Source organism: Mustela lutreola, chromosome 7, assembly GCF_030435805.1.
Source record: "Mustela lutreola isolate mMusLut2 chromosome 7, mMusLut2.pri, whole genome shotgun sequence".
Lineage (NCBI taxonomy): Eukaryota > Metazoa > Chordata > Mammalia > Carnivora > Mustelidae > Mustela > Mustela lutreola.
The window spans coordinates 120062388-120086725 of NC_081296.1; the positions used below are offsets into that span (position 1 = coordinate 120062388).

At 54.6% G+C, this 24338-nt stretch overlaps 1 protein-coding gene across 3 annotated transcripts in view; it reads left to right on the plus strand.

Annotated features, from left to right (window-relative positions):
• PLEKHH1 (pleckstrin homology, MyTH4 and FERM domain containing H1) overlaps nt 1-24338 on the plus strand; it is a 49366-nt gene that overhangs the window by 17226 nt on the left and 7802 nt on the right. For all 3 annotated transcript variants that reach the window (XM_059182401.1, XM_059182402.1, XM_059182403.1), the window contains exons 3-23: nt 3445-3507; nt 4346-4492; nt 6966-7049; nt 8551-8632; nt 8744-9504; nt 12474-12552; nt 13166-13257; nt 14778-14928; nt 15146-15288; nt 16155-16265; nt 17122-17208; nt 17541-17702; nt 18584-18664; nt 19014-19196; nt 19559-19667; nt 20460-20572; nt 21144-21320; nt 21588-21685; nt 22180-22357; nt 23046-23201; nt 24222-24322. In XM_059182401.1, coding sequence (XP_059038384.1) covers nt 3445-3507; nt 4346-4492; nt 6966-7049; nt 8551-8632; nt 8744-9504; nt 12474-12552; nt 13166-13257; nt 14778-14928; nt 15146-15288; nt 16155-16265; nt 17122-17208; nt 17541-17702; nt 18584-18664; nt 19014-19196; nt 19559-19667; nt 20460-20572; nt 21144-21320; nt 21588-21685; nt 22180-22357; nt 23046-23201; nt 24222-24322 — 3158 coding nt within the window. The remainder of the gene's footprint in view (nt 1-3444; nt 3508-4345; nt 4493-6965; nt 7050-8550; nt 8633-8743; nt 9505-12473; nt 12553-13165; nt 13258-14777; nt 14929-15145; nt 15289-16154; nt 16266-17121; nt 17209-17540; nt 17703-18583; nt 18665-19013; nt 19197-19558; nt 19668-20459; nt 20573-21143; nt 21321-21587; nt 21686-22179; nt 22358-23045; nt 23202-24221; nt 24323-24338) is intronic.

A 24338-nucleotide genomic window follows, 5' to 3' on the forward strand; every position in this document is an offset into this window, starting at 1 on the left:
GCTCTGTGGAAGGTGCCTTCCATTGCATTTGTTTCACTGATAGCATACTTTGTTATTTTTTTAATCAACATATGACATACTATTTGTTCCAGAGGTACAGGTCTGTGATTCATCAGTCTTACATAATACCTTGTGTTATATAATTATAACACATACCCTCCTCAGTGTCCATCTCCATCACTCAGTTACCCCGTCTCTCTACCCCCGCTCCCCTCCAGCAACCCTCAGTTTGTTTCCCATGATTAAGAGTCTCTTATGGTTTGTCTCCCTCTTTGATTTCATCTTGTTTTATTTTTTTCTTCTCTTCCCCTATGATCCTCTGCCTTGTTTCTTAAATCCCACATAGGAGTGAGATCCTATGATAATTATCTTTCTCTGATTGACCGACTTCTCATAGCATAATACCCTCTAGTTCCATCCACGATATTGCAAATGGCAAGACTTGGTTTTTTGATAGCTGTGTAATATTCTTGTGTGTGTGTGTATCCTTTATCCATTCATCTGCTGATGGACATCTGGGCTTGTTCCATAGTTTGGCTTTTGTGGACACTGCTGGTTCGTGTTCTTTAAAGGGATGTCTAATAGTAGATCATCTCAGTGGGAAAAAACACGCTCACTGTGTGGTCAATACCAGAGTGATTTCCAGCTCTCACCAGTGTCATTGACTGCTCTTGGTCCAAGTGGGAATGCCCAGCTGGGCAGTAGAACTCAGATACAATTCTCTTCTTCACTCTACCTTGGTTTCTCCATCCATAGAATGTAAAGAGAAGTTTTTCTATTAAAGGAGTTTGAAAATATCAGACAGTTGTCTGATATTCAAGAAGGGTTATGAATACGAGGGATCATTTCCTGTGGGAATCTTATGTCTTCTGAGCTACAGAGATGTTGCGTCTGAATGGTCCAGCTGAAGGTTCATCTAGGGAAACGCGTCAGGAATCCAAAATCTTCCTATTCAGTATTTCATTGTGTTTGTATTTATTTTATTTTATTACTTAAGTAACCTTTATACCCAGCGTGGGGCTCAAACTCATGACTCGAAGATCAAGAGTGAGATGCTGTCCCAGCTGAGCCAGCCAGGTCCCCCTCACTGTATTCTTAAAAAATTCAATGCTTCTGCGGCACCTGGGCGATACAGTCGGTTAAGCGTCCAACTCTTGGTCTCGGCCAGGTCATGATCTCAGAGTCAGGAGATGGAGCCCCACATCAGGCTCTGTGCTGAGCATGGAGTCTGTTTGAGCTTCTTTCTCCCTCTCATTCTGCCCCTCCTGCTTGTACATGTACGCTTTCGCTCTCTCACTCTCTCTCAAATAAGTAAGTCTTATTTAAGAAATGTAAATGCTCCCAGCAGCTGTATTAGTGATGGTTCTGAGGTGGGGCCAAACTCCAACTCTGACTAGCTTAAGCAAATGGAATTCATTGGAGGATCCTAGGGCCACTCACGGAACGGGAGGAAGGAGCTAACAATTGTGACTTGGTGAAGTTTGTGCACGATCTCCCATTCAGTCCCCTGGTTCTTGTCTCTGGTCTGTCAATCCCAGGTGTCAGATTCCTGGGGACAGAGAACCTGATTGGCCCAGTCAGGTCTGGAGCCTAAGGGGTACACATTACATAGTACTAACCTGGTCACTGGGGGCCGTCGCTGTGTGTCAGCCTACATCCCCCTCTAGCTACACAGAATTCTTGTTGCTCTGGGAAGCCAGCCCTGTCCCCATAATACCAGCTGATGCTAAGCTCTTATCTGTGTAGCTGTTTGACGGTCAGGGAATTCTGTAGTGCAGGCTCCATGCTTGACTTGGGGAAGGCCATCTGGCTCTAACGGATGTCCGTGTCTGGCTGGCACCACCCCACCCTCTCAGGCTTGAGTTGAGAGGCTCGATCGTGATGATGAAACCTGGGGCTCGATCGTGATGATGAAACCTGGGAGAGGAAGGAGAGAAGAGCTGCAGGCAGCCTTGGCCTGAGAACATGAATGCCCCTCAGCGGTGGTCCTGTCTACTGGGAGCCCAAGGGGCATTTTTGCCCCATGGGTTGTAAATCTCGAGTTTTCCCTGGGATCCTCAGATCCTGTCATAGGGAATGTGTGCCGAAAGCATCTGTATTTCCCCAGCCCCAAGAAGGAGGAAAAAGTGGGTGAGGAAAGGCTGGCCTTTGAAAAGAGCTGCCGCAGGTTCTCTGGCGTGCTCTCCTCCCAGAGAACCCTCCTTTCACTGCCCAGCACCGGGCTGGGGGGCTCCTTCTCCTGCGTGCTTGAATCAAGAAGGGAAGGCCGAATTGCAGTTGAGCAGATGAGAGATTGGGAAAGAAAGAAGGGTAAGTTTCAAACCAGGATCCAGGCCAAAAAGAGAAGGTTGAGTAGCAGGAGAAAAGACCTGATCTGTAGAGAGGAGGTGGGTGAGGCTGGACTGGACCTGGGAAGGGGAGACCCGTCCAGCCTCATGGAGGACAAGTTGGGCCATTCTGCCCCTCGTGTGTGTATAATGCCCCCTGGGGCAGGGCAGGGTAGGGCTGGGAGCAGGTGACCGACCGGGCTGTGGCACATGGAAGCAGGTGGCTCTTGACAGGAGAGTTGGGCATGTGACTGCCTTGGTGTGGTGATGTCCACGGGGCAGCGTGTGGCCGACCTGCCCCTGAGCCAGGGAGGTTGAGAGCAGCGGTCCAGCCCACACTTGTCACGGGGAGCTTGTGAAGCTGCGGGGGTGTCGTGTGGGCTCGTGAGCATCGACTTAGCCTTTAGCTTAGAGCTGGTCCCTCAGGAGCCTCCATGGGTAAGAACACTCATCCCTTAGCTTGGCCAGCTGGTGTAAAATTCCAGAATTGCCGAGCTCCCTAGACCTCAATGACACATCTCTACTTGTAGTGAGATAGAATTTTTAAAAACGTGTCCTGAGCGTCTCTGTTTAAGATTAAAGAAATCAAATAAGGTGATGCCTGTTGATGCCATTTATAGTCAGAGATGTCCTTGATAAGGGATTAATACTTGTCCCCCGCCAGTGAGCTGTCCTTGGGTGGGAAGGAACATTCTCTTACTGCAGGCGTGGCAGCTCACATGGGAGCGTGTTCCGTGCCAGGCACATGGCGAGCAGTGGCAGGGCCCTGCCTGGGACGTGGTGCTGACAAGACTGAGGGCTGAGGGTAGCGTTGCCTCATAAAGAACGTTCCTGCTGCCCTCCTGGGTACGCTACGCATGGGAGACAGAGCTAGGCTTCTGCTCGCTCAGCAGAGAGGACAGCAGCTCTAGGCTCTTCACCAGCCCCCTAAATTTGGGATATGGGAGCAGAGGATTGCCATGAAGATCTTTGCCCTGAGACCCTTGTGCCGCCCTTGAGTTGAGTAGTTTAAACCTGGCCCGTGTGGAACGTCTACACAATTTGCTCACTTGGCCCTGAAGCCACGGTCGTGGTGGGGACACGCACTGATATTTGTCCTTACTCTCTGGTTGAGCAGATGCAGGAGCTGGAGCAGAGGCTGCTGGAGGCAGAGCAGAGGGCAGAGAATGCCGAGACCCAGGTAACGGGCGGGGGACGGGCGAGACTGTGCCGCAGAAACGGCTGTTGGCCTTCCTTGATCCTTCCCAGGGACACACACACACACACACACACATACTCGTCACCCTCACCAGCTCCTCATGGGGACAAGGAAAACCAGCAGTCACATGTCTGTTCTTCTAAACAGATAATTCAGGTGCCTGGAGCGCTCTTTGGGCACGGAGTCTTTGGGTAAGGGTTAGCGCGAGAGCAGGTGGCTGGGTTCGTCCACATAGGCCAAGTTATGCTAAGGTAACGGGTCTCAGCAGTTTATCCTATCCAGTTCTCTGTCGTGGTGCATCTCCATCCAGAGTTAGCTGGGGATTCTGCTTCCCACAGGGACTTGGGGATCAAGGCTGACGGAGCTCTCCATCTTCCGCCTGGACCCTCTGGAACAGGCGGCCTCCTTGGTTGCCGTGGCAGGGAGAGCGCTCTTAAATACCTCAGTCCAGACATGATGAGTCACTCCATTCGGACCCATGGGCTGGAGGGAATTCCATGGCCATCTAGCCACGGGAGGGCTGGGGCAGGGTGAGAAGCACAGGGACTTTCAGTGAGCAACAGCCGTCTCGGCCATGGTGAGCTCGAAGCAGTTTGTCCTGCCCAGCTTGTCCCTGCTGAGGCCCCCAGAGTGACATGGCCAAGTACCCAGCGGTTTCTTCCTCATGTCCTTAGTTTGCCCACGTGGGCCTTACTAAATGGTCCCAGAGTTAACTGGTCCCCCTGTTGTCATGAGGGCTCTGCCTGGGGAGGGTCCCGGGGCAGGTTAGTGGCCATTTCACACACACGTGCTAACCCTGCGTGACGATGGTACTTTGAAGGTGGGTGTAATGGAGGAGAAGGTGAAACTGTCCAATCTGAAGAACGTGGACGCAGGCAGCCTGCACCGGAAGTACCAGGACCTGCTGAAAGCCATGCGGGGCAAAGATGAGCTCATCAGCCAGCTGGAGGCACAGCTGGAGAAGCAGGTAAGGGCCGACGCCCCACTCAGCACCATTGCCCCCTGCAATGGAACAGGTTTCCTCTGCTGGTGGGGGCCTCTCCCTCATGTGACTGTTCTTTTCATGTGGAGATTGAACTGTTAGAAGGCAGGCAGGGGACATAATGGGGAGAGGACCATGGAGGCCGACTGATCTGGGTTTGACACCTCCCACCCCATCCCCACCCTACCCACGAGCACCTGCTGCTCTCTGGCTGTGGGCAGGTAAGTCACGGATTCCCATTTACACAGCTGTAAGCTAGGGGTCATCATACACCCCGGGGCTGTCCAGAGAGTAAACTCAGGTAATCTGTGTGTAGTATCAGACATGAGGTTGGGTATGGTAAGGAGAGCCTGTCCTTCCCCCTGGCCTTGGGCCCTGCCTGCATAGTATCGGAGCGGCACAGAGCTGGACCGTGAGCCTTGGTCAGCTGGTTGGCTAGAGTTTCTCGATGAACCTGAGTAGGCATACTCGTGTGCCCAGATGTAGGTGCCCAGGAGAGGCCATGCCTAGCATTCCAGCTTCGTTAGCCCCTTTGCTCCGGAAAGGTCTTCTGAAACATCACTCTGCCAGTTCCCTATGCCCAGCCTCCTCCCCTTTACAATTCCCTTAACTTCTCCCACTGCTGTCCCTTCCCTCTGCCCTCGGCCTCACCTTCCCACCAGAACACCATCATTTCCCATAAACCACGTCAGTGTGGCCAGATGACTGTTAATTTTCCGTGTGAATTCTCCATGAGGTGCCAGCTGGTCCTGGGAGTATCTCCCCACCATCATGGGCAAACTTTTAATCATTCATCACCAGTCACTGAATGTGTCCATGGTGCGATGGGCCTTTGTATACTCAGGGGCACCCAGCGTGTGTTCCTGAGAAGTCGTGGGGAAATACGACGTCGACCCGTGAAATCTCTAATCAGTTATTCATTGACTCTGGAGGTACCTCATTTTCGAGTGCTTCATAGAAGTGGCCACATCTGGGGATTCGTGGGTAAAATGATTCCCGCTGAAGCCTGGATAAAAAAAAAAAAATTGTTTTCCAATAATAAAAGGTCAGAATAGAAAGAATGCTGTTCTACAAGTCAGTAGACCTAGCCTTAGTCCCAGCTGTGTTCCCTACGCTGATGGAGGCAAGCCACGTCACCCTCTGGGCCTCCGTTATACAGAGGGTATCAGACGAGGGCAGGGGTTGGCAGACCTGTTCTGTAAAGGGCCAGGGAGTACATACCTTGGGCTTTGCAGGCTATGTGGCCTCTGTTGAAACTCTTCAGTTCTCCCATTGTACCAGGAGGGTAGCCCTAGACAATACTTAAGTAACAGGCATGCCTGTGGCTCTGTTGCTGTACAACTTTATTTATAAAAACAGGTGGGGCAGGGGGAGAGGAACCAGGTGGGGAAGGCTGGATGGTGGCCAGTTTGCAGAGCCCTTCAGCTGGTTAAGCTTAAGGTCCTTCCAGTATTCCCTGTGAACATTTCTTGTGTATCAAAGGACAGCATTCCATTTACGTTTTGTTTATTTAGCCAAGCCTGGATTTGTGGACTCCTAGGTTATGTCCAGTTGTGAGTTTTTTGCTTGATCAAATAATACTGCAACTAACGATTCCTAAGCCATGGGTTTGTCGGGTCAGCAGTCTATACATTTAAAATGTTGACAGGTATTATCAAATTGCTGCCCAAGAAGGCTTTGCCAATTTCTAGAACAGGGGTTGTTTTCCAACAGCCCTGGCAATTTGGGATAACATCAAACTTCTAAATTGTGTTAGTCCGATAGAGGAAACAATGTCTGATTTTTTTGTGCATTTTTAAAATCATAGTTAGGTTGAACCGCTTCTCATGGGTTTCTCTTTCCCTTTATTTCTTTCTCTCTCTCTCTTTTTTTTTTTTTTTGAAAAGATTTTATTTATTTATTTGACAGAGATCACAAACAGGCAGAGAGAGAGGAAGGGAAGCAGGCTCCCTGCCAAGCAGAGAGCCCAATGCGGGGCTCGATCCCAGAACTCTGGGATCATGACCTGAGCCGAAGGCAGAGGCTTAACCCACTGAGCCACCCAGGCGCCCCTTTCCCTTTATTTCTCTGTTGACTTCTTGTTCCTATTCTTTTCACATGTATTTATTGGTTTGTTCATTTCAAATTCGCCCTCTTTGTGTAAGCCATCTGTGTTGTTAATCATCCCCCAGTTGGTCTTTTGGTTTTAAGGGACCTTTTGTTTGTCATGTAGTAATTTATGGTGACGGTATAGATTTGATTGTCTTTTTCTTCATGGCTTCGGGGTATGGATCACACTGAGGAAGACTTTTCCCACTTTCAGAATATTTTTTAAATTCATAAGTGAATTTCTTCGTTTCCACTGCCCCCCCCCCCCCGCCGCCACCACCTGCTTGATATTCCTTCTCAGGGTTTCCTGCCTCCAGTCATTCACTCCACTGGTGACCACTCTGATGCAGAGTCCCTCCCTTTCTTGCAGAAGCAGATGAGAGCTGAAGAAGCAAAAGTTGTCCAGGAAAAAGCTGCGAAGATCAAAGAATGGGTGACTCTGAAGTTAGGAGAGGTGAGTGGAAAACTCATCTCAGGAAGCTTGGAGTGGACATGCGGAGGGATCGGGGGTCCCCTCCGTGCCCCAGCATTTTTCTGCCTCCTGTCTGCGGGGCCTTGACTGACCTTACTTGTATTAACTATCTGTCCTTCACTCGGCTTAAACACCGAGGCTTGCTTCACTTTTCCTTTCCTCCTGTCGCCGTTGGGTTTTCCCAGAGCTCCTGATCAACTTTGTTTGCCCCACAGAGGACACACACCCTGCACCTACCCTCGCCACTGCACCTCTGCCCTCTCTGTTCTTCTCAACTGGCCTCCGTGCTGTTGGCCAAATACACGTGTCATTGCCCGTTTTCCCCCATTTTCCCCATTTTCAGTGTACAATTCCGTGGCATTAAGTACATTCACACTGTCATGCAGCTGTCGCCACCATCTGTTTCCAAAACTTTCATCGCCCCAGACAGCAGCTCTGTGCCCAGGAGTCACTAAGTCCCCGATTTCTCATCCCCTGACAGCCCCGTCCTGTCTCCACCTCTAGTTTGAGGCTCACTGCCACTCACTTAGGGAAGCCTGGGGCTAGAAGCTACTGTGCTCCCAGGAAAAAACAACAACAACAACAAAAAAACCAAAAAGCAACCTCTTTCCAAACCAGAGTCAAGGAGTTGAAGTTTGGGAAAGGACAAACATCAGCTTCTCTTCCTCTGTCCCCACAAAGTAGTCATGCCTGCCGCGGGTGTTGGCGGTTTGGCCTCCCCATCTCCTGTCGCCCGCCGGACTATGAGCTCCTGGGTGCAGAGCTGATGCCTGGTTTGCCTCCATATTTGCTGAAAGGTGCTCAAAAAACTGGGTTGGGTTTCAGTCGGGAGACAATGCAGCAACCGTGCACAAGGGTCTTGTAGACAGTGTGTTGAGTAAAGGAAGCCCGACCCAGAAGTATATACTGTATAAGCCCACTTATACCAAAAGGGGCACAACTGAGCCGATGTGTGCAGGGGTGCAGGCCTGGATGATAAAGCCCGGAAAGCAAGGTAGTGAGTCTGGTACACTTAGTGGTTGCCTTCCAGGGGAGGGAGAAGCATGTGACTGGGAAGGGGCGAGTCTGGGGTTGTAGACCGTGCTGGCCAATTCCTCTTTCTTGACCTGGGCGGTGGTCACGTGAGTGTTCACGTCAGAGTCATTTGCAAAGCTCTTCCTTGATGTGGTCTGCAGATTTCTGGGCGCGTATTCCACTTCACAATTCTTTTTTTTTTTTTTTTTTTTTTTTTTGAGAAATGGTATTTTAGAACAGAAGGTTCAGGGGCTGCCAAATGGAATTCTATCCCAACCGAAACTGGTTAGCACAAAGGAAAGGGGATAGGTCAGGGCTCCCTGGGAGGGTCAGCCCTGGATTGCTGGGGCACCAAGTGTTCTTTTTCAAAGATTTGATCTTTGAAAAGGATTTTAATCTTATTTTTTGAGTTATATGCCTGAACCTGTCAGCTAAGTCTTCTTAAATCTTTATTTTTCTTTTTGCCCAGCTTGAGATGGAGAATCAGCACCTGAAGAGCAGTAATCAGCACCTGGCAGAGCAGGTGGGAGCCCTCCAGGATGCTCTAGAAGGTACTCAGGACAGGCTGTGTTGTGTGTGTGTGTGTGTGTGTGTGTGTGTGTGTGTGTGTCCCCACCGAATGGAGGGAGCTCTCACTATGCCTGTTTTCCCCCCAACCACAGCTCTTCAGATGGCACCTTCGGGGAAGCTGCTGGTGGCCCCCCAGGAAACCCCAGAGCAGGATTCTGACGCTTCGGGGCCAGGGGTGCAGCCGATAGGGCAGGACAGTGGTCCCCAGGCCAAGGATGCCCTGAAGGCAGCTCTGCCTGCACCTTCCCCAGGTGCTCTGCCTAGAAGGGACTCTGGTCCTAAAGCAGGAATTTCCCTGGAGGATTCTAGTTCCATCGTGGTCCATCCTGGGGAAATAGCCGAGGCCAAGACCCTTCCACCTCATCTGGGAAGAGAGGGCTCTCCCCGCCGGCTGTGCATGAAGCCTCGCACCCACAGACATGGTTCGGCCTCCTGGGGGGAGGGCCTGGTCACTGCTCAGGGAGGCACGCTCCCTGGGACAAAGAACTCTGCCAGGGAAGGAAGCCCGGGCTGCAGCCTGACGCTACCAAAGGCGCGGGTCCCCAGCACCCCCCGGGACAGCATCCAGCTGGCCAAGCGGCACCACAGCCAGCCCCAGGTGGGCCCCAGGTGTTTCAACCATGTGGTGAGCATCGAGATTGGGAACCTCTCAGCCCTCCACCCCTCCAGGCTTCCTGAGGCGGAGGCCCGAGCTGAGCTCCGGGAGGAACCGGAGAATATGGAGATGGGGGAGCCACCCCCAGGAGGGAAGAAAGAGGAAAGAGAGAGCCCACAGGCCCCTGGAGCTGAGCTGGAGGAAGTGGATTTGGGCAACACCCCCCCCACGCCCCCCCTGCACCGGTTTCCATCCTGGGTAAGAGGCGGTTTGTTTGCGGGGCAGGGGGCAGAGTGTGAGAGGAGGCGACCAGCCTCATGGCAACCAGCAGGGGCAGAGCCCGGACTTGGAGTGGTTGCGCGTCGGCCGCTGTCCTTTCATGAGCACGTGCCCCCACCCAGCTTGGCGCACGTGTTCTCATCGAATCTCCCAGACTCTGCCGTGGTGCAGCGCACCGGTGAGGAACCCAGGTCCCGAATCAAACCACTAGGGTTGAACCGCTGACCCTGTGACCCCGAGATGTTACTAACCCTGCGAGCTTCAGTTCCCTATCTGTGACATGGGGATAACAGTACTTTATCGGGTTGCTGTGGAGACGACCATGCGTGCGCAGGTCGGGGGCACCCGCAGTCGTGGTTCCCAGAAAGTGCGGGCTCTTGTTATCTGGGAGCCTTCGCTTCCTTCCTGTAATATCGGATGGAGGACGTGATGGCCGGTGGCATTGCCTCAGAGTCAGTGATACGGAGTTGGGGACACCGAGGAAGCAAGACTAGCCATGCCTCAATCTCCACAGAGCCGGGTGATGGCTACACGATCATTCTTTATTCTCTTCATTCCGCTTTTGTGTCTGTTTGGCATTTTCCGTAATAAACAGTTGAAATAAAAATGAGGGGTGGGTAGACATGGATAAGGCTGCCGAGGTCAGTGTGGAGGGTGAGACGAGATTTGGGGTGTGGAGCGTGTAGCTCAGGGCCCGGCACGTGTGCAGGACCCCGTGTGTGTGTGGGCCGTGAGGTGCTGTCCCGTTACCCCACAGACTTGCTCCCTTGCCCGTGGTCATGGAGCCCCTAGTGAGGAGCTGGGCTTTAAAGGTGGGCCCCACTGCCTCCAGACTCGGCTCTAACCTTCTGGCTGCACTGCCTCTTGGGGGACATCCGAGAGCAGATGTTCTTTCTTCCTTGTGCTCAGACCCCCTGAAGCTGCTGTGGTGGGAGATGTCTGAGTGTCTGGCTTCTGGCAGCATAAGGAGTGGGGATCCTGGGGACCCCACTTCAGGGCGACACTGCCTTTCATTTTCACTGCTGCCCAGAAGACCTGTCTTTCCAGCAGCATCTTGCAGGTGCTGGCCATAAGGGGGCCCGATGGCCAGACATGGCCATGCCTGGGAGCGGGGTCAGGGCAGGGGGCTAGCAGGTCTCCCTGGCCAGTCTTTAGGCCTTAGGCTGCTGCCCTGTCCCTGAAGCTCTGGGGTCGCAGGAGCCACATGAGGCACAGCCTTCCAGAGAGGCAGGGAAGGAGAGGACGCTGGAAAGGAGGGACGGGCCAGGCCAGGCCAGACCACCGTCAGAGCCGTCCCTCTTCTCTTTCATTGTTGTCTTGTAACTTCAAACGATCTAGAATCCTAAAGCAGAGGTGAGCGGTGAGGAAGCTTTCCCGCAAGGGATGTGACAAGAGGCCTCAGCAGGTGGTACCAGAGAGAAGCGCTGCTCACTTCTGCCATTGGGCCAGAACGGAGCCGTCCGTCCACCGTGATGGCTCTGAGGGGTTCTTGTGTTCTGCTGAGTGCGACTGAGGGGCGGGGGAGAGAGACCCAGGGGAAAGGGAGTGAATAAATAGAGAAGATGCTTCTGATGACACTCTCCACGGGGGGACATCAGCTGAGCCGCAGGGGTGCAGGTGTGAAGGGGTGTTGGGTTTTTCCACAGGCCCTCCCTGCTCTCAGCCGGGCTGCGGGACCCCACAGCCGGCCATGCCAGCTAAGGAGTTGTCTCCTGCTCACAGTCCTCATTGCAATTGGCCCCCCAAAAAACCCCAGTGGGTGCCCACCCTCTCTTCCCTGGTGGGATCCGCTGTGCATGGACTGTCTGAAGGGGAATCAAGACTGGGAATGGAGAGGAGGGAGACAGATGCACTGATCTGCTGATTCAGAGCCTCCAGAGCCCTTTTTTGGTTGATGAAATCATCCTCATGAATTGGGCCGTGGATGATTCTTGTGAAACACTCCCACGTCTGTTTTACCTACATCCCTTGGGCTTCGCTTGCATGTCCTCTGGGGGGTTAGAGGCCTGTCCCTGGTTGAATTCCATGATCAGCACTAGCAGGAATAATCCCCTCCTGGGACCCCCTTCCCCACTGCCCTTCGATCTCTTACCTCCTACCATTTGCTCAGCTCAGAGTGGGTCCCACCCAGCCCTCCCTCCCCTAAGTACCCAGAGCTGCTACTCCCCCTGGGGGACACCCCAGGAACACTCCGCAGCCCTTCTAGCCCCAGCCCCCAGCCCTGCTACCTCCCCGAGCCGGCCAGGACTACTTTTCCTCGTCCTTCCGACTCTCCTGTCCCCTGAGGAGGTCTTTGTTTCCCTTTACCTTGAGTGAAGAAAGAGATGGGAAAAGCAGAGGCAGGGTCTCTGGGTTGTTTGATCAAAACCATTAGAAAAGCTCCCTAGGGGGCGCTTGTCCACATGTCTTCTACAGCAGGGTTCAGGGTCCTGGGTGAGCTTAGGTGGCTTTGCAGGTGAGGCCTAACCATGCACATCATGTTGTTACTGTAGGAAAAAACCGTGTCCCAGTTTCCAAACACAGGCTTACCAAAGGGTCCCTTGCCGTGGGGCTCCCTTTTCCTCATTATCAAACTCCAGCTTCAGGGGGTGAGAGCCTGAGACCCCGGGGCCTCTAAAATGGGTATGATTCAGAGAAACAGGTCAGTGACCTCCTCCTCTTGAACTTCCTGTGCCAAGGGAAGGGTGGAGGCAAGAGAAGGAATGAATATCTGTTGGATGTCGATTATATTCCCCGTGTCAGATGTTCACTGACAGTTAAGTGTTAGCCCCACTTCAGGGCGGAGGAGAAGGAGGCTCAGGTGTAACCTGCCTAGGATTACCCCACCAGTAATTGGCCCAGGCCAGATGCGGACCTGCGTCCCCAGACCATCCTTTTCCCTCCACACTCAGGAGGGCCTGGGCTGGTCTCCGTGCTGGGCCCTGACCCTCTGGGCCCTTCCATTCCAGGAGAGCCGGATCTACGCGGTGGCCATGGCTGGCATGCGGCTCTCGGATGCATCTCCCAGAATGAATGCTACCTGCTGCGGTGAGTCCCAAGTGCACCGCACGTGCTGGACAGGGTGGGCATGCAGGGGGGAGACTCTCAGCAACACCCAGGGCCGGGGTCGTCCAGCACCGCATCCCCTCCCCCAGCAGGTGAGGTTCAGTGAAATCACAGCCCGACTACCTCTGAGGCAAAAGGAAGCTGTACAGGTTTAGCTCTGGGCTTGCGGGGTGGGCGTGGCCTTGAACAGGACTGTAGCCAATTACAGAGCTGGAAGGGACCATAGAGGCGGGGTCCTCCAGCTCATCCTCCTACCTGCCCGGGCTTCCCTTCTGTAGTGAGTGGCCGGTACTGGGGGTGGGAGAGCTCCCTAGTGCCTTGATTTAGATGAACCTCCTGAAGGAACCGCATCCCTACCCTCTGGCTCCTGAGTCAGCCGGCCAGCTACTGAATTCCCCCTCGACGTGAGCTCCATGGTCTCACAGTTGGTAATGCACCTTCGCAAGACTAGGACTGAAGGAGTCCTGGCCCCATCCTAAGGATAGCCAGCCTACCTGTTTCCTGGGGTGCTCTTTCAGGGAACCTGCGTGGATCTGCCCAGGTCTCTGCTGTGGCACCTGAGTTAATCTCCTCCCTCTTCCCCCACCCCCTCCAGCTTCAAGCCCTCCTGCCCTTGCGTTCCCTGGGCCTTTCTCTGGCCTTGTCTACAAGAATGTCACCGTGCCTGTCTACACTGCCCTGAAGGGGGTAAGAAGCTGCTGTCCGAGGTGGGGGTGTTCCCTCCAGGAGGTCCCTTGTCCACGTAGAGGCTCCAGTGGGGGTCAGGCTTCTGCACACACAGGACTCCGGGCAAGGAGCTCAGCTACCATGTAATGTCATTTTATTTTTAGTATTTATTAGGCTTTTATTATAAAAAGTCTAAATTTGAATTTTCAAATTGAAAATTTTGAATCCATACAATCATGGGCAAAGTGAAAAGTTAAATGCTAGACCTATCCCTGCTTCACGTGTCCTCCCCATCTTTTCCCATGTCTGTCCCAGAAGGACTCTGTCCAGAATGTTTCATACATGTTCAAACATATTCCCACGTATACTCTCATAATATCTCTGCGTATTTTTCTTTGAATGTAGTTGGCACACAATATTATGTTAGTTTCGTATCTGTATTTTTTAGATATAACTGCAACATAATGTTTTCACACATATTTTTGTTTCCTTTTGTTATTGGTTTTTGAGGTCAAAACAGTTAACTTTGTAAAAAGTTTTTTAGAATAATCGAAAAGCCAAAAGTTCCATTTTCTTTCACATTGCTTTTCCCTCATTTCTAACCCCGGGGGCAACTGTCATTCATGGTTTGTGTTTATTCTATGAGGCTCTCTGTTGCATTTACCAGTGCACTGACAGATACTGTCTGTGTCCCTTTCTCTCTCTTGCACACGCACACACACACACACACACACACGCACATCCATGCGCGTGCACATGGCGGGAATCATATCATACTTGCCCTTCTGCCCCTTGCTTGTTACACGACCATGAGTCAGATCTCGCGGGTGCACCTCCTTGCACAGCTCCGCTTCCTCTTTCAGGGCCCCTCGGTGTGGATGCCCCATGACTACCTTAACCTGCCCTCCACTGATGGACAGTTTCGGTCATATCTCCGCTTTTCTCTGCAGTCAGTGTAGTGATGAACGTCATTGTGCAGAGACATCTCTGTGCACTTAAGTATTAGGCTTATGTATTTCCAGAGGACAGAGTTCCGGAGGGGAAATTTATGGGCTAATGATAGGTATATTTTAAATTGTGGCAGATAGCACCAAATTACCTTTTCAAAGCCTTTATCATGCTACAGAGTATCTTTTCCCCATACTTTCAACAACGTGGAGCTAGTGGGTGGCTTCTTGTTTCCTTATCCGCACACACGTTTAAAGCTCCTTTCACGTGCCTGGCCCGTGTGGCATTCTGGCCTCCTAGTGGCAGGAGGAAGGGTTACAGCTGCTGGTGCTCAACCTAGATGAGGCAGGTCCTTTGGGGACCACGGAGGATGACCATGTGTGGGAGCAGGAGGCCTAAGGAGAAGCGTGGAGGTGAGGAAGTGAGAGTAAGATAGAGACGGGACAGTTGTCTGTCAAGTGCCCCAGCCAGGTGAGGGCACCCATGTGCCCCAGACAGGCCGTGCTGGCCACACCCTGGGTGCTGGGGCTAGGGGTACCAGCGCTGACATCTTGCAAGGTGAGCTGCAGCAGGGGAGGGCACCTGTCTTGCAGAGAGCCACGCAGATCAGCACCGTGCCTTTTGTGGACGAATCCTCGGGGTCCGATGATGACTGCTGCTCTCAGGCCAGTTTCCGAACTTCGGTCCCCTGCTCTGAGTCCAGGAAGACCAGCGGACTGGGCAGCCCCCGGGCCATCAAGAGAGGTACAGAGGAGGGAGCAGGAGGGTGTGGGCAGCAGGCGGCCCCTCACCTCCTTCCGTGGGCGGGCTCGTCCGGGGCCCGCTGCTCGATCCCCGCCCGTGAGCCTCTGCTGCAGACTCAGAGAACCTGGGTCAGAGAGGAAGTAGGCTCCTGCAGCTCCTGGACTGCGTGAGCTGGGGAGGTCTGGGGCTCAGGCCTTGACTTGTCCTTCCTCGGCAGGTGTCTCCATGTCCTCGCTGAGCTCCGAGGGGGACTACGCCATCCCCCCAGATGCCTACTCACTGGACAGCGACTACTCCGAGCCAGAACACAAACTGCAGCGGACCTCCTCCTACTCTGCTGAGGGGCCGGGCCTGGCCGGGGTGCGCGGGGGGCACGGGCCTCCCCAGCCTGACGCAGGGCATGGGGGAAAGCAGGCCTCCAGCAGAGGCTGCCTGCCTGGAGCCCTCAGCCCAAGACAAGGGGTCTGGGGAAGGGAAAAGGCAGGGGCAGGGGGTTGCAACAAGGGTGAGGCACTGGGGATGTAGGCTTGGCGTCATAGACCCTGTGAGGAAGGAGAGGGCACCCAGCGAGGGCACCCTCGTTGAACCAGGGGCAGCCAGCGGGCTTTCCCACAGCGGCCCACCAGGCCCCAGGCATTTCCGTGTGTTCCAATCCTGGAATGCCAAAAGAGGACATGCAGGAGTTTCTAACTGAGCGCCATGCACCGTGCTCAGTGCTCTTTGTGCCTTGTCTCACGTGTCCTCACCGTCCTCTCAGGACAAGGACCCCATTTTCCAGATAAGAAGCCTGAGGCTCAGAGCCATGCTGCAGACCCACATCCTCATTCCCCAGCCCTCCGCCCTGGCCTGGCTGACGGGCCCCTTGTTCCCCAAACTTCACCCTCCCTTCCTGCTGCCTACAATGGCCTTCTCCTCCCCTTGTCATGGCTTTGAAGGGAAGCTGACTTTTCCTTTTGAGGCTAGTTTGGATCTGGCTCTTCGGGAAGCCCTCCCTGGCCAGCCTTTCCCTCGTACAGTCCCTGAGGGGGCCACCTGGCTTTATTCTAGTTCTCTCTGAACCCTTAGCAGGGTACGGTGCCCTGAAAATACATCTAGTATGTATTCAAGAAGTTGTCTTTAATTGACAACTCAACTGGGCCATTCTGGTTTGTGGGACATCTGCAAACCCCAATTAATTCCCCCTTTCTGTCCACTCCTCCCCCCGCCATGCCCTCTCACCCCTGCAGGAGTCCCTGGAAAAGTCGGGCTACCTGCTGAAGATGGGGAGCCGAGTGAAGACATGGAAGAGGCGCTGGTTTGTCCTGAGACAGGGACAGATTATGTACTACAAGTCCCCGGTGAGACGCTCCTCCCCCAGGACAGTGGTCCGAAGGAGCCTGGGCCAAACTCGGGACTGTGTGGAGGGGCTAGAGGCCAGAGGTCTGGCAGGTGGGCTTTGAACCTCAAAGTTCAAAGGCTGGTCCCTGGTTCCTGGAATGAAGTCAGGCACAGAGCAATCAAGGCAGTTCTAGATGACCTGGTGCGGTGATTCCTTACTTCAGAAGCTGATTTCTTTAATGCCTGGTTCTGTAATAGAATTGTTTCCAAGCTGCCCTCACGTCATCTGGGTTTTTCTAACAGCCCATCACCTCCTCCACCTCCTTCCTGTACAGTTTGGAGCGAGGGAGCCTTCGATGTTGAGATCTAGTTTGATCTGATCTCTTTGGGGAACCAACATGAATGTTTTACAGAAAGCAAAAAGGCCACATCACTTGTGCAACTCCAGCCAATGCCCGTGGCTGTTGAGGATCCTGGGCCCGTGTCCCTCAGCGAGCGGGCACGCTCTGAGCAGTGAGGTGTGCAGGCGCACGGGGAAGGGGAGCGGTGATGTGTCTGCCACTTATATGCCACACTTGGTATAGAGAATGTAGTAGAAAGAATTTAAAGGCTTTAAAGCTCAGTAATGTGGTGGTTTCTGACCCAATTGTAAAGGCTCAATCTATCCTTTTTGAGGCCTGGGTCAGATGGGCCCCTGTGTCTCTAATCATTGTTCCATTTAGCTAGAACCGGCATCCAGAACAAGTTACCATCTTACCATAGCCCAGGAAGGCTTGGGAATCACTTTCTCCGTTGCCTTTGACCTGGAGTAAGAGGGAGAAGGATGTGCTCTGGGAAGGCTCCTAACCGTGTTCCTCCCCATTCCTGTCTTTACAGAGCGATGTCATCCGAAAACCGCAGGGTCAAGTGGAACTGAATTCCCGTTGCCAGATTGTTCGAGGGGAGGGTGCACAGACATTCCAGGTGGGCAGGCGGCTTAGCTGAAGGGGTGTGGGTTCGGATAGGACTAGGGTGGAAACACAGCTGGGGCACAATGAGCATGTGTGAGAGACATCACATCTACAGTTGGATGTGACCCTCGTTTGTGAGTCCTGGGAGAGAAGACGAGGCCAAATGTGCGAGACAGAGTTAAGGTAGCAGAGACGAGGCGAAGAGAATGAGGGAAAGACAGGAGAGGGTCCAGAGTGGGAAGGAGGAAGGCCCCGTGGGTTCAGGGATCGGTGCCACCTCAGAGCCCGGTCCCTGGCATGCCGTCCCGCCATCTCCCCGCCCCTCCCCCAACCCTTCCTCCCCAGCTTATCTCTGAGAAGAAGACCTATTACCTGACGGCGGACTCACCAGGCCTGCTGGAGGAATGGATCCGCGCGCTGCAGAGCCTGCTGAAGGTGCAGGCCGTGGGGCCTCCAGCCTTGCCTCGGGGTGGCTCCAAGCCCACTGTGAAGGGCTGGCTGACCAAGGTAGGGGCGGAGCTGGTGGGGCGGAGAGGCAGGGGAGGCAGGCGCCCGAGCGTAGCTCTCCTTGCCCCCTGTGCAGGACTTGGCTCACTGGGATTAGCGGGTGGGCCCCAGACCCGGTCTGACGGCTCAGTGTCTGTGAGTGAACACTGAGATCTGGGCTGCGAGCAGCACAGCTGTTGTCAAGATGGGAGGACCTAGTTTGAGGTCATTAGGGGCTGCTGCCCACCCCTACCAGCGAATAGTGGAAGCCGTGAGGCAGGTAAGGTAGGTGTGCGCACCATTCGAGGTCCGATCCCAGGCCTGCCCTAAAGGTGTTTGAGTTAGGACTCTTCTGGCTAGAAAGAGCAGAGAAGTACTTGTTAACCTCAAGAAAATGGAAGTTAACCAGGAAGAACATGAACTAGGCCAGAACGCCACGAGAAGGCAAAGCCACGTGTGAGTGAGCTCGGTGCTCTTGGCTCACTTTCTGCCTTGGCATTCCGTCTGTGCTCGGGTCCGTGTCCTCCGCCTGCCGTACACCTGCTGTGCCCTCGTGCTTTACATTTGCCGGGGGCTTTAGCTTGCCAGCCATGGCCCTGCCTTCCCTCTCAGCATCCTTATGGCTGTGTCCATATTCCTGGGACAAGACATCAGATTGGCCTGGTTAGTCTTTTAATGACGTGTGGTGCCAGGATGGATGGGCTGTCACAGGGTACACACCATGGCCCTCTCCATGTGAAAGGGCCAATACTCTTAGTAGGGAGTCTGGGTGGCATCTCCACTAAGGACCGGGGTTAGACCAGAGGTTTTGAGATCTTCCTACCTCTGGCTTCTCTTTGGCAGACCTGGATTTACTTCTGGGATTACCTGGTTCTAATCACAGTCTTAATTTCTTCTTATAGGTAAAACATGGCCATTCCAAGCTGGTCTGGTGTGCTCTTGTTGGGAGAACCTTCTACTACTATCGAAGTCATGAGGACAAGGTACTTCCTGGCTTCCTGACAGCACCCACTCTCTGCTTTCCCCAGATCACATTCCTGTAGCTCCGTGTCCTGATGGAAAGGCCCCAGCTTTTCCGTCACACCACACAAGTACAAAGCTGGCTGGATCCCTCTCGCCTGTTGCCAGTGTGCACAGCCCACAGATTCTACCCGTGGGGTCAGTCTGTGCTTCTCCTGGCAAGCCTCAGCCAGGCAGCTCTAGTTAACCCCCCTCATTCTGGGACCTAGACACATCCATGACTCCCAGCCCAGCAGAGCCTGAGGGTTTAGAGGGAGGAGACTGCCCGGCTCCCTGCTGGCTCTCCCATTCATGGAAGGCTCCTGTCCACAGCGACCCCTGGGCCATTTGCCTGTGCGGGACGCGCGCATCGAGGAAGTCGACCGATCCTGTGACTCCGATGAGGACTATGAGGCTGGGGGAAGCAGGCGGTTGCTCTCCTCCCACTGCACCCTGGTGATCCACCCCCCAGAGCACAGCCCCACCTACCTCCTCATTGGCACCAAGCATGAAAAGGTAAGGGAGGGGGTTGAGCCTCTGCCGCCAAGCTCCGGCCTGTGATTCTCATCTTCCCTGCTTTCTTTCCCAGCCTCCTCAGATTCAAGTTTCTTTCCTTCCTGGACATTTTGGCAACTAGCATTCCCTGATTGGGACCCTTCCTTATAGCGAATTCCCTCCCAGTGACCACCATCTCTTCACTGGGACCATGAGATGGCACCTTAAGCTTAGAAACCTGGGTTCATGTTCACCTGATCCCAAGGCTTTCAGAGACTGGTGGCCTTGACTTGTGCCAGCCAGACTAGCCCAGCCTCACCCTGGGCTTGGCCCCTTCAAGAGAACTGCAGACCCTTGCCTCCATTCTTCCACTCCCCTTCCAGGACACGTGGCTGTACCACCTCACAGTGGCTGCAGGGGGCAGCAGCGCCACAGTTGGCACTGCCTATGAGCAACTCATTGGAAAACTGATGGAGGGGGAGGGAGACCCAGGTAAGGCAGGGTGGCCATCCTGCGTGGGCTCGAGGGTGGTGGCTGGGTAATGGTTGGTCAGAAACCCACAGAAAGCATTTCTGTACCCCGAAGCTGTTTTAAAACCATCTAAGCCACAGAAGGACATTCCCATCCAAGCTCCAGAGCCCCTGTTTCTGGTGAAGATACTGGGGTTACCCCACTGTGTCCAGGGGAGTTGATTTGGGGGCAGACTTCCCAGTGACCCAGGTCAGTGATTTACTTTCCTCACCGGGCTTTGCCGGCTGGGCAGAGGGTCGAGGAAAGAAGGTAGCTGGTGAATTGTTACAGTTCGTTAATCCATGAAGGAAGCCTGCACTGGGATGAGACGAACCCAAGCCTGGGTGTTCCGAGGTCTTTGTTTCACTCCTGGTTCTCAGGACCCTGAGGAACTAACAGCACCCACCACACGCCCCTTCCCTGTTCCTCGGAGGCCTGTTGCCCTCAGGCTGAGGTGCACTCTCCATCCCACAGGGAGGGGCTTCCCCTGCACACACAGGCTTGCACTCTTGTACCCAGCCCTGTCACTGCCCTGGGAGCGAAGCAGTAGCCACCTTTCTGGGAGCTGTGCTCATGCTGGACACAGTGCCCAGCTGCGTGGCCCACACCCTGGGGCTCTAACTGCAGCCCAACACGTGCATCCGGACAGTCTGTCCTGGTCTTCCTCGAAAATCTGGGGGTTGGTGGCGGGGGGTAGGTGGGGGGGGGGGTGTTCGGGTCCAGTTCCCGCCCCAACTGTAACTGCTGCTGCTCTTGGTGCTGTGCTTTGGGCAGACTCCCCTCTCTGGAGGCACCCCATACTGTGTTACAGCAAGGACGGACTGTACACCTCCCTCACCACCCTGCCCTCCGAGGCCCTGCAGACTGAGGCGCTCAAGCTCTTCAAGGTAACCTGGGAACAGAGTGCAGGCCCACCAGCAGGCGGCGCCCTCGCCGTGGGCCTAGGATCTCCCCGGAGCAGTTTGCCCACCGCGGGATCCTGGGGTGGAAGCTGTGGAGTTAGGGGGAGCTCATGGAGGGCCCTGAGCGGAAGGGCCCTCGCGGAAGGAGCCTCACCACAGTCCTAGGGCGCGGAGGCATTCACAGCTTCCTGGGGACCAGCCAGTGAGACTCCCCGTTCAGGAACCCTCCTCCTCCTGGAGTGAACGGCAGGAAAGGCCGGGTTTAGGTTGCTTCTGAACCTGAGAGATCCTGACCCATTTTAGAATGTTCTTTGTGTCTGTCTGAATATTCTCTTAAAAAAATGGATGTCTTGCTTATGTAATGGACACATTTAAAGAAGGAATGCTGCCATCCCAGAGCAGCCAAGAAGCACGCAGAGTCGCCCTCAGGCAGGGGCACTGCTCCCTCTTCAGAAGGGCTGCCCGCGGTGGGGATGGCCCTGTGTGCCCACTGTCATCAAGGATACTAACCCAGGGTTTGTGGGGCCGCCCGTGCCCAACGTCCTCTCCCTGCCAGTCCTGCCAGCTCTTCATCAACGTGCCGGTGGAGGCAGCCTCGGTGGACTACCACGTGTCGCTGGCGCAGACAGCCCTGCAGGTCTGCCTGGCTCACCCCGAGCTGCAGAGTGAGATCTACTGCCAGCTCATGAAGCAGACCAGTGGCCGCCCGCCTCAGAAGTGCTCCCTCATACAGGTGAGCGGGGGCCCCCAGCCGGGAGCCCTTGGGGGGGCGCTGCTGCTCAGGGCACAGGAAGGTGGGAGGAGGGCGCGGGTAGCCTGTGGGCTGCCTCCTGTTCGGCTGGGCTGGTCAGATCTTGTGATGGCTGCTCTGGACGGGGCCTGACCAGGTTGGCCATGCTGGCAGCCACACCGGGTTGGGGGAGCCCTGGTTTGGAGAGTGCTGAGGGCTCAGTAGCTCAGAGCCGCATGGGCCCCGTCCCATGCTGCCTGTGCCCTGCAGTGCTGGCAGCTCCTGGCTCTGTGCGCCCCACTCTTCCTGCCTCAGCACCACTTCCTCTGGTACGTCAAACAGCAGCTCCAGCGCCACGCGGACCCCCGGTGAGTGAGCGTCCTTTCCCACACAGCACCAGCCCTGCCGACCACATGTGGGAAACCTTGGGGGAAGCGGGCGGGCCGTGGGGGACCAGGAGGGACCAGACCGCCCTGCCCCTGAGGTTTGCACGGTGATCACGGAGACTTCACTTGGCGCTGTGTACACGAGCGGGCGCACAGAGGTCTGCGCAGGCCTGGGCTGCTCTGCATCCCAGTCTCTGTATGCATGCATGCTTTTTGGGTGTCCCCAGATCATCCCCACATTTTCATGGTCTATGTCCCCGTTCTTCTGGCTTCTGGAGACAGTATCTGTACAAGCCACCTGTAGCAGATAGACCCTGAATGATGGATGATCACCACAGACCAGAGCATTCTGGGCTTTTCTCACCGCCAGCCCCACTGCAGATGGGGTCTTGGCTGGGTCACAGTCGGTGGCCAGGGGATCAAGGTAGCAGGGATGAGTGGATTCCCTGGGATTGTCTTTCTTCCTGTCTCTTTAGAAATGAAACTGGCCAGTATGCCACTTACTGCCAGCGGGCCGTGGAGCGGACGCTGCAGACAGGGGAGCGGGAGGCCCGGCCGTCCCGCATGGAAGTCGTGTCCATCCTGCTACGCAACCCCTTCCACCACTCCTCACCCTTCAGCATCCCCGTGCATTTCACCAATGGGACTTACCAGGTGAAGAGGCTGCACGGGCTCCCTTTCTTCCATCCTCTCCTAGCCCTCGCCCAGGGAACACCTTCAGGCCAGAGGGCTGCTAAACCTCCTTAGGCTTGGCAATTCTTTTTTTTTTTTTTTTTTAAGATTTTATTTATTTATTTGGGGGGAGCACAGAAGGAGAGTGAGAGGGAGAAGCAGGGAGCCCACTGTGGGACTCGATTCCAGGACCCCAGGATTATGACCACTGAGCCACCCAGGTACCCTCGGCTGATTCTGAACAGGCAAACCAGCAGAGGGCAGCCTTGGGATTTGGAGGTGGGTAGGACCGTGAGTGCCAGAGTGCAGGGAAAGAAGAGCTTGCATTGCGAAACTGCTTCACTGTTTGGCCCTTGGAAGTCGATCTTTCGAAGCCACTGCAAGGACAGGAAGCTGAGACGCTGACCGAGAGGGTGGCATGATAAAACGCCTCCAAAAGTGTGGTGGCAGAGGGCCAGCAGAGCCGCTGACTCCAGCTTACAGCGGGCGGGCTTGTCCCCAAAGCACGCACCCCTCTGCATGGGACCACGGAAACCAGCTTCCTTTGGCTTTTGCATTTGCCCTTGCTCCTTGCAGCCAAGACTTTCCACCTTCCAGACTCACAGCCCTCCACTAGCCCTCACAAGCTCCTTGGGAAGTTTCCACTGGGATTGATCCCTCTCCCACGCAGGTGGTCGGTTTTGATGGCTCCTCCACGGTTGATGAGTTCCTCCAGCGTCTGAACCAAGAGACGGGCATGAGGAAGTCCTCCCACTCTGGCTTTGCCCTCTTCACAGACGATCCTTCTGGCAGGGACCTGGAACACTGCCTGCATGGGAGCATCAAGGTGATGGGCTCCCCACTGAGCCAGCTGAGCCCCTCCTGGGATCCCTCTGGGCCTTGGGGTTTGGATGGTAGGGCAAGAGCCCCTCTGGCGGGTGCCTTCCTGCTGCATAGTCTGTTAGATTGGGAGCTCAAGGTGCTCCCTCTGGCCAGCATTCTGTGGCATGCTAAAACCTACCTGTACAGGCAGAGAAAAGTTGTTTTTGCCCTTGTCCCTGGAGAGAACATCTCCATATGTTCTCTCCTCCAGCCCTTGAGGGGCTGTGCTGTATCCTGGGGAAAAGCTGCTTCTTGGCTTGGTATAGGAAGGACAGGGAGGCACTTGTCCCTGTGCACATGCGGAGGTAGATGACCATCCCCCTGGGTCCCCAGTTGTGTGTTGTGCACTGCAGCTCATACTTGCCCTGTCAGGGCCTCTGCTACACTTACAGGCTCGACCATATTTGAAGCAGGTAGATCTATGTGGCACATCTACAAGTAAAAAGCCCTTGAATGGGATTTCCACCTATCTTGTCTTGTGGTCTGGGAGTAGCGTCATGGGGGATGTTAAGTGTTTGTGGGAATGTGTTGTAGCGTTGATGAGTTTGAGGGTTTTGGTTCCAAGTCTGCTTTTTTTAAGGCGACAGGACAACGGCTCCTGTAATCCTTTCCTGTTGCCTGGAAATCCTGCACACATGTCCCCTTTGTAAATGTCTGGGTGTCTCTAAGGCTCGGTTACACAGTAGGCCTCTGGGGGTACTTGTTGAAGACAACAGTGATTGGGGGAAGGGAAATGGAGCTGGTAATAGGAGGCCACGGTTTTTGACAGAGGGCTGCCTGGCCTCTGGGGAGGCCCCCTTAGGTGTCAAGGCCAGTGGGGGGCAGCCTCCCACACTCTGCTGCTCATGCCATGCCCGGGCTCTACCGCTCTGTCTGGGGGGAGGTTGTAAGACACCTGTAGTCCCAGGTGCCTGAGGCCTGCCCCCGATGGGACCTGCTCCCCTTGTCAGGGCCTCTTCTGACTGTCCTTTCCTGCCTGTTGTAGATCTGTGATGCCATCTCCAAGTGGGAGCAAGCCGTGAAGGAGCTGCACTCTGGCAAGGCTGAGGGTGGCACACGTGTCGTGAAGCTGATGTACAAGAACAGGTCTGGAGTGCTGCCC